This window comes from Onychostruthus taczanowskii, unplaced genomic scaffold (genome assembly GCF_017590055.1).
Source record: "Onychostruthus taczanowskii isolate IOZ18803 unplaced genomic scaffold, ASM1759005v1 scaffold3, whole genome shotgun sequence".
Lineage (NCBI taxonomy): Eukaryota > Metazoa > Chordata > Aves > Passeriformes > Passeridae > Onychostruthus > Onychostruthus taczanowskii.
Genome location: NW_024500349.1, coordinates 3,527,114 through 3,540,581, shown reverse-complemented (window position 1 = coordinate 3,540,581; position 13,468 = coordinate 3,527,114). Strand labels below are relative to the sequence as shown.

Sequence of the window (13,468 nt, the reverse complement as noted above, 5' to 3'; positions counted from 1 at the left end):
TTTAACATGGTCTGAAATAATTCCATAATTGAGATTGCATTTTAAAGAAACAATGGCTCTGTAACTTATAACATCATTTGTTTTGTCCCAGACAGTTTAAAACCTTACTTTTCTGCAACACAGTCACTTTTTATCTAGGTAATTCTTAATAATTTATGCATGAATTTTTTCATTCCTTCTGAAAGACACAGTGCTGGTTGTATTAATATCTTCATAGATGCATAATTTGTCCTGATATAAATTAAAATCATGCTTGCAGGGCTACTTGCATTAAGAGGAGATTTTCCCCTGCATCAGTTAGCCTTGATGAGAGCCATAAGTGATCAGGCAGTGCTTGTCTGAGCAATATTAACACTTCTCCAGCAACTTCCATTTCCAAAAACTGTACAAATAAACTATAGCTCCAAGTAGTCACCTTTATTTATATTACAAATAACCATACTTTGCTTGACCTTTTGGTCTTATAATTTGAAAGACCTGAAGTTAAAAAACTTGAAAGTGGGAGTAATCAGGAATCAGCAGCTTTATGTCTGGGTGATGTGGGAGCATTAACAGCAGCTTTGCACAGGGAGAAAATGGTGCTGAGTAACTTTTGATTTAAGTGGTAGGGAGAACAGCAGGTTAGAACTTCACCTGGTTAAAGGTCCTCAAGCTCTTCTCCAAGGTCGGCTGTACCACCTTTGGCTTTTCTGGCTCATAATATGTCAAATTATAACAGCAAATTTTTTGTGTAGCCATTGGAAATAAGGTAGCAGGAGATTTTCAGATGTAATCTCTTTTATTCCCATCCACAGCTATGAATATATTCATATAATTCTTATTGCAGCAATCTTTAAGTCACTTGGGCATCAAATTTACTTGCTTTTGTGACTATATTTGCTTTTAAGCATGTGTCATTGCAATGTTTTTTAATGTTTTTAAGTTATTTCTGGGCTCTTCCAGCTGGCTGGAAATTTGGTTCAGCTCTGACCTCTGTCTGTAGACCTTAGAAAAAATGAAATAAATAATTTTTTTTTAAAAGGCAGGGGGAAGGATAAGAAAAAAAGGCAGCAGATCACTGAAATGTACTTTATAAACACAAATGCCTAATGTTAGCTTCTCTTTTGTTAGCACTCTTTTGCCCATTCTGTCTTGCAGTGCTCAGGATTACCACCAGCTTTGCTACACAGGTTGTAGGCTGTGATACGAAACGAGACATGCTGATGGGTACTAATAGTTGGTTCACAGATGCAAACTTGATAGAGGAAATGGTTTCAATAAAGCATGGAATGCTTCAATAACAGCATGACAGAAGTAGTTTGTTGGTGGTCAAAGTTCTAATAGGGATCCTTTTCTTGCAGTCTACAGTAATTTTTATTGAGCACTGCATCCAGAAGTACATCCATTGTCCCCAAGCTGAACAGATAAAAGAATGGCTTGCTTTCAGTACAAACAAGTTTTCACTTGTTTTATTAGTTACAATACAGGGTATTGCAGTTCTACAGACCTGGTAGGTTACATCTTTGCATAAAGGACTAGATTGAGTTGTGTAGCTCCAGCTTTGCCATTCTGGCAGTGGCATTTCATTATCACTTTAGAGAAAAATGCTGCATCAGGAGCAGTTGGGTTTTTACTACGTATTTCCAGAACTGTACTGTTAAGGAATAGCCTTAATGCCCTTCTAATGTAACTTTTTTAAAAATCAAATTATCTGCTTTCATTTCTTCTTTTTCTTTGACAAAATTATATTAAGAACTGAATGGATGGCTCTCCAGGAATATAGATGCCTTATTACTGATGCAAAGTCAAATAATAATTTAAACCTAAGCATATTGGAATGTCTCTCTCATAAAGGTTTTCTATAAGATTTGTGATTCAGATAATTTAAGATGACATATACATTAAATGAGTTTTGAGGAGCAATTCAATTGAACAGGGGAATCTGACACTCAAGAGATTTCTGTTGTTAGATGTTGCCTTAAATATTGCTTTACAGAAGCAACAGTGCTTATACAGATTTTCTTAATGGCTTCACTCTTGAAAGCAAAGTGGAAGAAATTTTGCAAATTAGTGAAATCTTCAAGTTATTTTGCAGTTATTTTGTTCTTTGTATTTAAAACAGCTTTTATATAATTGAGGGGTTTTTTTTTTTCAATTTTGTTAGTTTTGCATCAATGTCTGTTTTCAGATCATTTTACTCTGACTTAAGCCTGTGCAGTCAGATGTGGATTTAGATGCTGTGGGTGTTACCCAGTATGTGAATGTATGTACTAATGTGATAACACATGCAAAATGTACTGGAGTTCTTTGGTAGAACTCCAAGACAGTGTTTTACCTACTAAGGGAATACGTAAGTTGTGAGATATCACATTGTAGCAATTACAAAAGTCAGCTAAATATTTGTCTTATCTATAAATAGCCTGGCTCGGGTACTGGAAGCAGCCTGGATTAAACTCCATGGGCTCTAGAGAACAGTTTGTGCCAGGCAGGGCAGCCGTGGTTTGTGAGCTGAGGGTGGATGAGGCACCAAATGCATTCTGCAGTGTAGGGATGTGTGCTCAGGTGACACCTTGGCTGGAAAAGGAGGCCATCAAACCCACTTGCACTGGCTCTGCAGTACAGGGCTAAGGATCTGGTGGATACGTCTTTCTATAGCTGTTAATATTATTCAAATATCTGCTTTTCCATGTAGCCCTGTTCTTGTTAAGCTACTAATCCTAGACAAGTTCAAGTAAATTTGCAGCTACTTGATTAGGCATTTAATAGCTGACCATGACTTGAGATATGCTCTTCATCAAAGTTGTCCAGGTATTTTACAGCTAGACAGGACATGCTAGATCAGCAAAACTGATCCCACTGGAATAAATCACTCCATCAATAACATCCCAGTAGCCATGCTACTATTGTTGCCTTTTGTCCAGCACTGCAGGGGTCACTTTGGTGAGTTTTGGACCCCTTCAATAGGTGGAGAGAGCAGCACCTGGCATCACCTTGTCACTGCCAGTGCTGTATGGTCAGTTAAGAAACAAAATTACCTGAGGGTAAACAATTGGGATTAGATGTTCAAACATGAAACTCTCAGTGAAACCTAGGTTTTATGTTTCTATGTGGATGACTGTGAGCCACTACAGTAGCACCAAATTGTGCTTATTAAACAGTTATTCAGCTGTCAGGTTTAATACAACATGAAACTAGAAGGACTTGAATGGTACTGATGCCCTGTATAAAATTGAGTTGCATCTGGTATGCGTTCAGTTCTCTTTGCACCTGGGTAGAGGGAAAGGCAGTTTGTCTACATGATGATTTTCTAAAAAAGATAAGTCTTGGAGAGCAAACATATTTATTTCTTTACTGCTATGTTATATTTAACCTGTCTCATGCCCTACATCAAGTACCTATCAAATGATAAGTTATCCAGGTACCAGTTGAAAAGGGTTGGCTCATTTTTACTTGAATGCCAGATATGACCCTTGCTGTCCTGCTTTTAGTTGTAAATGTAGAGATCACAGTAAATTGTTAGCTTCAAACACAATAGCCTGAAGTAGCTTGTTATCTTCTGTGTTTGGTGCTTGATGGACTGTGATACTTCACCAAATGGGACAATGGGACATCCATAGCTTTCAATTTGTCTCCATACAATACTGTTCTCCTGAATATCTTTTTTTTCTTTTCTGAGTTGCTTTGATTTGTTAATGGAAAATCCAAATGATGATGAAGCATTTATACTCAAAACTGTGTAAAAGTGCTCTGTTACCTTTCTTGTCTTCGGCAAGTTCATTAGTCGTGTCTTAAAATTCCACATGTAAATTATTACTATTATATAAATAACTGTCCAGTATTGATTAGGCTCGTTCATTCACAGCTGCTTCCCTGTTTTTTCTCTTTTCTCAAGGAATATTAAAATATTGAGATGTATGAACTCTCATTTTCAGTAAAGAATTATTTTCTGCCTGTTTGTCCTTTCTAGAACTTCCTCCCTGCAGTCTGCAGATCTATCCAATTTAAAACCATCTGTTCTGCAATTGTTAACTCTTTGCTTCAAACCTAATAACTTCACTGTGAAATGAGTAATTCTGACATTTTCACTTACAGCTTTATTAGCACAGTGGCATGTTCCTACTGGGGCATTTATAGGAGTAGAAGACATCATCTTCTCATAGACTTTTTATGAAACAACAAATTGTTAAGTAAAAATCTGGAATCTGAGAACCAAGATTTAAATCAATCACCTGTTGAGTCTATTGTGAGCATGTATACCATGTCCATAAGGAAACCGGGTCTTTTCTGTAATGCAGAAGTTATCTTTGATGTGAAATTGCTTGCTGTCCTTGAGTCCTGCTAGCTTTTACATCTATGTGAATGTTTATAATGTTGATGCACTTTGTTTCCATTTTTTTCCCTGCCCATACTGTTATTTCATACCTCCAGACTAGTAGAGGCACTTTGAACATATTCATGCTGACCCAGAATGCCATGGGCATAGATATATTTTCCTGGTGTCAAAAGTGAAATGTATATTTCTTTTGGAATTCTGTACCACTTTTTGCACAGTACCCCATTTTTAGTGTGGTTTTTTTCCTGCTTGTAGACAAGGAATAAATTTTTCAGTCATGGTACACATTCAAAATCAGTGTGCCTTTTCTCAAAACATATTGGAAATTATTTATAAGGATTTTAAAGCAAATAAATAAACAGCTTCACAGCTATGATAGCTTTCAAACAAGTAAACCAAAGGGATCTTATAATATACATCCAAGATCTGAGATCTTTCTTGTATCACTTTTTTCTATCCCCTCTGATCCTTTGGGAGGCACAGGGGGCAGAGGAGAGAGGTTATAATGAAAAAGATGATGTTGGATTTGTTGGAAAGGGGCAAACACTTTTCACAAGTTCTAGCCTCATTCTTTCTGGTAGCAGGAAAATTATTTCTGTGTCTCCCCATTCTGTAACTTGTGTTTGTCAACTGACAGTTGAGTCCTATTCACAGACCAGAATAATTATCATCTGTGTTACTGTAAGTGATTGTCTGAAGACATACATGAGATAAGACTAGTAGGAAAAAATAATCTTTTATTACAACAGCTGATAACAGCTGGAAAAACCAGACAGGCTGAGAGGCACACATGACTTTTGTCTTACTTACTTCTCTCTCTCTCCTGAAAACTGACTCCTGCACTCCAGTTTGGAAGACTAGTCATTGCTCAAGTGCATTTTGGGAATACTAATTTGAAATCCTAATTAGTCTTTCTCTGATTGTGAGTAACTTTTATAAATGAACAGCACTATAAGCTAATGGCTATATTAGGACCAGGACATAGGATATTGTAGGTAAGTTATCTTACTTGAGAGGAATTTAACTCAGATGCTCTGGTAAAGCTTCTTGTTGGAGACAGATGCATTCAGACAAACAGCAGAGGGACCTAAAGGCTGCAGGACACTTTAGAGTGCCAAGAACTGGCTTCTGGGTTAGAGTGCTGACCGCTTCATTGACGCAGTGTCAGTGTCTCCACCCATTTTATTTTTTATTTTTTGTTGTCACTGAAGTATTCACGGAATAAATGTGCTTCTGTTGGAAAACAAGCTGCTGAGTAAATAGGTTAAGTTGACAGTTCATGATCTACAACAGAATACATTAGCAAAATTTTAATATTATTACTGACTCATAGTTGCAGTTCAATAAGCCATTTTCTTCAAACTAAGTAATTGTTAAATAAACAAAACAGGAAGCTAAAAAAGGAAGCACATAAAGAAGTTGAATCAAGGAAAAGCAACAAGAAAAACACTTTATTTTTTAGTATGCTGGCTAGAGCCTTTTTGAATATATCTAAATCAAAATAACAAGCTTCTCAACACTTTTAAGGTGTAATAGAAAGGGAAACCATGCACATGGCTGCTAAGCCTTTGTTTTTGCAGACTTGACTGGTTTTCTCATTTGCAGAATCATATTTGCTGTGAACAAAGGCTTCCAATTGTCATATGAAATTGACTAGGAAGCTATCCTGCAGCTAGAGAGGTATCAAATATTAATATTTGTGTTCATGTAGCCAAAGATGTGTGTATTGGGTAAATCTCGAGTCTGGATGTAGCTACAGCCTCTTGTAAAAGCCAAATACAATTTAAAAATTACAGTGATAAATCAGTGCAATATGTTTTGTCAATAACTGATCCTAGGTAAATCAGATACATGCTCTGAGTCTAAGATACGGCCAGATGAAACAGAGACAATTGTGTTTACCAAGTAAGAAAATTTCTTCTTAAAAAAAAAAAAAAGGGTTTTTTTTTTTAAGTTCAGAGTAGGAGGCAGCAGGGGATTTTCTGTGTTAAAGACATAAACATACATAGGCATAGATCACTCACTCTGTATTTTAAATACCATGCTTCCCAGGATATCCTGAGCTGTTGTTTAATGAATGAGTTAAAATTAAGTTGTGGTTTGTGCCACAGAGCAGCTAGATGATGTTGTGCAAGCCTTGCAGTATGTAATGCATCAGAACAGTTTCTTCTTTCATTTTGGGTAAATAATGGTCATAAGAAGTCAGTGCCTGGAGAACATTAAACAGTGTCTGTCCTTCCCATAATTACACACAAGTTCCCCAGTGGGTCTGACACAATCTTAATTTTAATAACCAGGCCTTATGCTTGGATTCCTTCTCTCAAAATAGGGCTGCAAGAGCAGGGCATGTGTTGACCCTTTATCTTTTGTAAGACGCAGGAATCGGAGGGGAGTTCACTGCTTGTCAGGAAATCCTTCCTCCACCTTCCCAGGCTAAAGGAGCGCTCAGGCAGCAATATGTAAATATTGTGTGCTCACCTCCTGATCTGCCACTTACCTCTTGGCTTTTATGCACATGGGCCATTAAGGTTTGAAGTTTTGATGATCCCCTATAAGCTCTGGGTTTTTTTTAAATGAGATTGTCATTCTTCCTGTAGTGTAACCATGGAAACAGACAGGGAAGCCTTAAAGAAAGTGATCGAACATGCTGTGCTAATTAATCCTACCCTTCATTTTTTTTCAGTTGAAGGATGTTCTTAAATAAATTTTGCATGAGTAAGCATATTTGGATATGCAAAGGGGTATAAAATATGTAGCAAGTTTTCTTGCAGAAGGATATCTGGAAAAACCCTGGTAACTGTCATCTATTTGTATCTAGACCATCAAAACAAGAAATGTAGTATCTTGGTGTTTCACATATATATTTTGATAGCATTCTTTTTAGATTGTAAATATATCTGAAAGATTAGAGTATTTTTTCATTTCTAATGTGTGATGAGACACATTTACATCAATTTTGAGTGAAAGTGTTCGTTATTGCTAAATGCATTCTTTATGCAGAGCAGAGAATTATTCAGAAAAAGCAGAGGTTGCTACCTCCCTGTGAGAAAGCACCTTCTCTGAGGCATTAGCCTGATTCAGGTCCTGTCAGTCCTGCACAAGGGGAGTGAGTGAATGACTGAACTGTGGGACCAAATTTTCCCCTTCCAAATTATAGCTTTTGTAAGTATTTTGCTTGGTTGTTTACTCCTGCTTTCCATTTTCCCATTTACTTTCCAAAGCACTGTATGTGGCCAACTAGGACACCAATTGGCCACAACTTAAAACATGTGGCCTGTACTCAAAAGCCTTTTGTTATGGTTTAACTCAAACTAGAACACGTCTTAACCTGGTGGTGCTGTCTGACACCAATGTAGGGCCTCAGCTTGCTTTTACAGAATAAGATTTTGTTTAAATGTTTCTCAATTCCATTAATGATCCTCTTATAACTGAGAAACCAGGTGCAGTGGCCGACCTCAAATGAAACTTTCGTAGAGATTTGGGAATGACAAATGGATTAAAGAAAAACATTTAATTGTCCAACAGGCAGGGACTAGCCCAAAATGGCCATTCTTTGAAAATAAGATGGATTTTCATTAACCTGGAATGGAGAAGAGGTGGAGGAGATCTAGAAGCAGTATATTGAGGAAACAGCATGGGTGGCACTCCCAGCAGGAGGGGAGGGCTGATTCCACGCTGAACAGTCACAGAAGAGGAGGAGAGGTGTGCTTGGGCTGACTAGAACACCCGCAAAACTGCATCTGTGTCAGTAAAGTGGCAGAAGCCAGCTGGCAATCATGGCCATGGTGTTATTTGCAACATGATTTCTGGTATGGCAAGTTGGGTACTCATTTCTCTCTACATAGGAGATTTCTGGAATGTGTGGATTTTGTGTCGTGAAAATTTGAGTTTGTCATCCCACAAGCTCTAAAGTTTTTTGACAGTTTTCCCTAAAATACATGATATGGTTTCTTCAAGAGGCCTTTCTCCCAAGAGAAAAATCTTTGTTTCCTCTTCTCCCAGGAAAGCTTGGCAGAAGATTAGAATTTGCAAACAAATTTAGTCTTCCTCAGACAGGACTAATGAGGAGGGCTCAGAAAGGCAAAAAAGAATGGAATCATTCACCATCCAGACTTCTCAAATCCTTTCATAATTTTTCTATTGCAGAGTAGTAGTAGGTCCATATCCACTAATGCAGGGAATACTGTTTCAGTTTAGTCACTAGGAATATTGATGCAGAGAAACTCAGGCTTGTTAATGGTTCTGTGTGCAGGAATAAGAGCTGCTTACCAGCTGGAGGTGTTGGTAGTTTCTGGTTTCTAGAAGCAAAAACCTTAATCTGGAGGCAGAGACACTGTGGAACACATGACTGGACCTCTCCTCTGGCCTCTTTGGGGCTGTACCTGGCCAACCCGGGGTTGTCTTTGTAAGCCAAATTGTTCATCAAGCTGATGGACAGGTGCATAAACCTTAAGGAAGTGGAGGTCTTCAAATTTAAAAAATAGGTATTCATGTTTCAAATGTAATTTTTAAAAGAATGGATCTTGGCATACAATTCAAATTATTCCCCTACACTGGTCTAATTGCTATAATCAGCTGATAATGCAGTTTGCTGGCAAGATTGGCCATCATTGCTATGGAGATGCATTCACTGGCAGTAAATGTTCATAAATAGCTTTTGTAGTGTATTAAGAAGAAAGGGGCAAAGGATTCTCTTCTGCACTCTTTTGGGAATTCTCACATTGCTTATTTCTTTCTGAGTGTATGATTTCGCTTCTTTGTTTCTGTAAGGTGTAAAACATGGCCTTCTGTTATAGTACCAGAATAGTACAGTATATTTGTTTACTGAAAGGAAAACCAGTAGTTCAGGAAGACATAAAAAAGCACCCAATACTGCATTCTCCTGATTTCCATTACTCGTGCCTGTCCAATGCTCCCAGCAAGGAAGCGGACGTTCGTTCTCAAGGCAGTGGCTAGGATCAGATAACTTGGAAAAAGCACTTGCAGGCCCATGATAGGAAGAGTCACCTTAACTCTGAAGATCTTTTTCCATTTTCTGGAGGAGAGAGAGTCCTCTATAGGAGAAACATACTTGTAAACCTCTCTCTTTAGCATATGATGATCTCTCTTTTACATAGATTGTGTAGTAATGTGAATTATTTTAAATGACTAACAGGCTTAAAATACAATTATTGTAAATATTATATCTTTAGTAGGCCACAGTTTTTATTGAAATGATTTCTGAAATTGGAGCACTGCCAATATGTAATTCTTGAGAGAGAAGAATTTTTCACATACCCGTTTCTGCAGTATTGCTGCAATATTAATATTGATTTGAATGGTAATGTGTGAGTGTGTCTACAGCTTTCAAACATAAACTTGAATAAGCAGGCTGGGCTTTGCAGTGCAAGCTGTTGAAGGTTTCCTAGGCTTCCCTAAGAAGGCAAATCTCATCTGTGGCATCATTTGTCTGGGAGTTTCCTTTTAATTTTCTTTTTCTAAATAACACTGAAATGGAAGACTATTCATGTCTCAGGATGAGCAGTTAATGGCAATTAAATATTTGTTTATTTGTCTTTTATTTAGGTATACTGCAGTATATCTTTGCATCTCTCTTGGGCCTGTGGTTGTCATTATGAAAAGCATATTTTATTACCCTTCATAATATTCACAGCTCTGTTTAGCCAGGTACTTAATGATAGATGCTACCATTAAGTAAAGTACTCCAGTTCTAGAAGAAAAACACTGTTGCAACATGCCTGTCACATTACGTGATAGGTGCTCATATATCCTTTTAGATTGTAAGTGTACAGCAAACTATTTATTTTCTTTGTTGACATCAATTTATTTGTGTTTATGCCACAGGTCTTGCAAGAGCTAAATCAGTTCCTAGTCATACATATTCCAATGAAGTGGTCACCCTATGGTACAGGCCTCCAGATGTCCTTCTGGGATCAACAGAATATTCCACCTGCCTTGACATGTGGTAAGTGGAGATGAAAAGACTCCATGTAGATGCTTTAGCTCTTGGTTTCTTTAGACGTGTAAATCAAGTGTGTAGTGGGATCGTTGGTACAGGTTAAAAAACCTGTGTGTAGTGATATGTGTGGTTCATGCAGTATCTCCTGAAGGAATCCCCTCCTGCCACCCCACTGGCAGCAGCTGCTACCAGCTGTTGGTGCAGCACCCACTGGTGCTTCGCAAGGGACTGCAGTCTGACTGTCGTAGTCCTGTGTGGTACTTCCATAGGATATGGCACTTGTTTTGCAAAAGATTGACTTTTACCATGCCCACTTGTAGCAAGGAGAAAACCAGAATTCTCTGTCTGTGAGCATAAAAGCTCAGTTCTTAATCTACTGTATTTGGTAGCAGTAAGTGTTGTTGAAGAGTTTTCTTTCAAACCTACAGATTTTATTTAGACTAGCAGGTTTAGAAGAGTGGTTTGATTTGTACAATATATATATATCACCTTGCTTGTTTCTGATTGCATCATTTAGTCCTGTGTTAAACAAGGAACAAGGAAGGTATTTGTTTTTTTTACTATTAAAACCAAGATGAAAGTCCTTCATTTATTTTGTACAAATTCTGAAATATGGAAAAAAAAAATCCTCTTCCTTAAAAAGAAAGGAAGATGCTCTGGAATATGTTTGGGTTTTGTTTTGGTTGGTTGTTTGCTTTGAGGTTTTTTTGGTTGGTTGGCTGGTTTTGTTTTGTTTTGTTTGGTTTTTTTAATACATGTTTTACTTTTTAAACTTTTACAATGTATTCATCTGAGAAAAAATTATACTGACGAACTTTCAGAAAAATACAGTAATTTTTTGTAATTTACTGAAATATCTTTCTTTAATACAAGCAAATCAAAGTTAGAATTATGGTTATATTAAAATCTAGAAGTAACTGTAAGATAAGGGTAAAAGCATCTTATGTTTTCATATGGTGTGTGAATAATATTTTTAAGGTAATCTTGTAGTGTAATATTGAAACTGAAGACATAGCAGGAAATTTTTTTTGGCTAGGGAAGGGAACTAAACATGAGATTGTATTTGGTCCTGTAGCTGAAATCAGAGATTATGGGATGAAAACAGGTTTTCCTGAAAATCTTAACCCCTGGGGGCATGGTTTAGAAATCACAGGATTGTTTCATGTGAAGGGGTTACAGAGTGTAAATACTAGAACATCTAACACTGAAGTGAGTGGTTAGTATAGCTGGGCCCTGGCTGCTGCAGTTCCCTGGGCTCTAGGGGAAGGTGAACCAAGAGGTAAGAAAGGGACAGTGAGAAAACTCCAAATGTGACCACTGTGATATTACAAGTGTGCCAGAGAGGCAAAGGCAGCATCTTCTGTATCAATTGTCTGGTTTTCCTCAGACCGTTCTTCACTTCACAGGTCTAAAATAATTTCCTTCTGCATCTCAGTTTCTCATCTATCCTGAAACTGTCCTGTTTTCCTAAATATCAGGTTCAACCTGGTGTCTTCACAGGTTGCATAAAATCTCTGCAACCCATCTGCTCCTGATGTTCTACAATCACCTCTTTTCCAAGTAATACCTCAGATGCCCTCAGCAAGAAGCTCAGCTTGCTTGGGGTGAGGCAAGACAACTGACTCAGAGGATGGAGACAGCTGGGAGGGATAAGCAGTCCTTTCTGCTCACCTTCTCACAGTTCCCTCTACATTTGTTCAGTTCTTGAGCCACATGTATTCATGTCTGCACATACATGAGTCAGCTTGTAAATTACAGAGTATATGGAAACTGCTAAAGAAAAATTTTAAGGCTTTAATAGGGCAAACTGCTCAAAAAGCACTTTAAAACGCTTTCTTTTAGTAAAAAGAAATGTTGGAAATTTATTTTTTTTAACTTTTCCCAATTTAAAAAACACTACCCTGTGAAACTGAACAAAGGATTTTAAAACATGTTTTATTGTTGCTGAACATTTTTCCACAAATAAAAATTTTTTTTCCAAAGTTCAATAGCTTGTCAAAAAGAGATCCTTTAACATTCCCCACCATGATGATTTTAGTGAAAGAGCTATTAGAAGGCCTAATCAAAATATGTGGTGCTCCTGTAATAAAGATTAAGTCATGTAGCTAATTAAAAGCATTTAAAAGTTACTACACCGGCAGACTGAGCATGTCCTTCGTAATCATGTTTAAATTCAAATTACATGGGCAGCAGGGAAGATCAAGGGAGGATTTAAAATGCTACTTCAGCAATCCAGGTCATTATTTTGTTTTCTGACAAAAATGACTTGAGTATTGGGGAAGAACACAATAGTTACATCTTCAATGATACCAAGAAGTGATGTTCTCTTGCACAGAGCATTTTGTAGAGGCCTAAAAAAAATCCAGGTGCTCAGGGGTCAGAGGTGGTGTGTTCTGTTTCAAATGAAAAACAATGTCATATTCTTTTTGTACTCGATTTGTAGGCCTTACAATATGTTTTCTGCCCTGTACAAAAAGAGGAACTATGAAAGGCCTGGGAAGAAGAGACCTAGTAATACAGTTTCTTTCAGATGGCAGCAATTTGTGCAGGGGCTCAGCCTCTGCCACATCAGAAATCAGATGAGCAAATGTGTACTGTGTGTGACAGAAGAGCTTGAGATTTTTACTTCTGTGCTTCGCTGTCCTGTCTGAGACAGCACTTCCAATTTGATTGTGAGAGGTGTAGCTGCCTGCTAAGGTCACTTGTGCTTGCTTGGCACAGCTGACACGGAGCTCTGCTGGAGCCCAGGCAGCCTTGGGGCTCTGCTTGCACAATGGCTGTACAGAGCTGAGCCATAATTACATTAAAGCCATTTAGTGGCTTCCCAGAGTGGGAGGAAGGGAGACGTGGAGAAACCCATCTACTATCAGATTCCGAGATAATTTGGTAATTTGTTATCAAAAGTGTGTTTGTAGCATTAGCATTTTTATGCAATTATTTGCATTATGTCCTTATGGCAGATAGTGTGTGCTCTCCTGTGTCGTTGTTGATGATATACATGATGACAAAACTAGGCAGCCACTTCACTAAATATTTAAATAACGTTAAGGTAGAAAGCACAGCTGTTTCCTCTATTTAGAGAAAAGAAAAAAAAATAAGGTCACAGGGCTTTTTCTATAGCCATGATAAATGACATTTCATGGTGGTTCCCCAGGAGCAGAAAGTGAGGCTCCCACAGAGTAGAAGACCAGCTGCAT

The 13,468-nt window shown here is 37.7% G+C and overlaps 1 protein-coding gene across 4 annotated transcripts in view; it reads left to right on the top strand.

Annotated features, from left to right (window-relative positions):
- The window catches only part of CDK14 (cyclin dependent kinase 14), a 315,608-nt gene that overhangs the window by 170,851 nt on the left and 131,289 nt on the right, over positions 1-13,468 (top strand). For all 4 annotated transcript variants that reach the window (XM_041408676.1, XM_041408674.1, XM_041408677.1 and 1 more), the window contains one exon: positions 10,157-10,277. In XM_041408676.1, the coding sequence (XP_041264610.1) occupies positions 10,157-10,277 (121 nt within the window). The remainder of the gene's footprint in view (positions 1-10,156; positions 10,278-13,468) is intronic.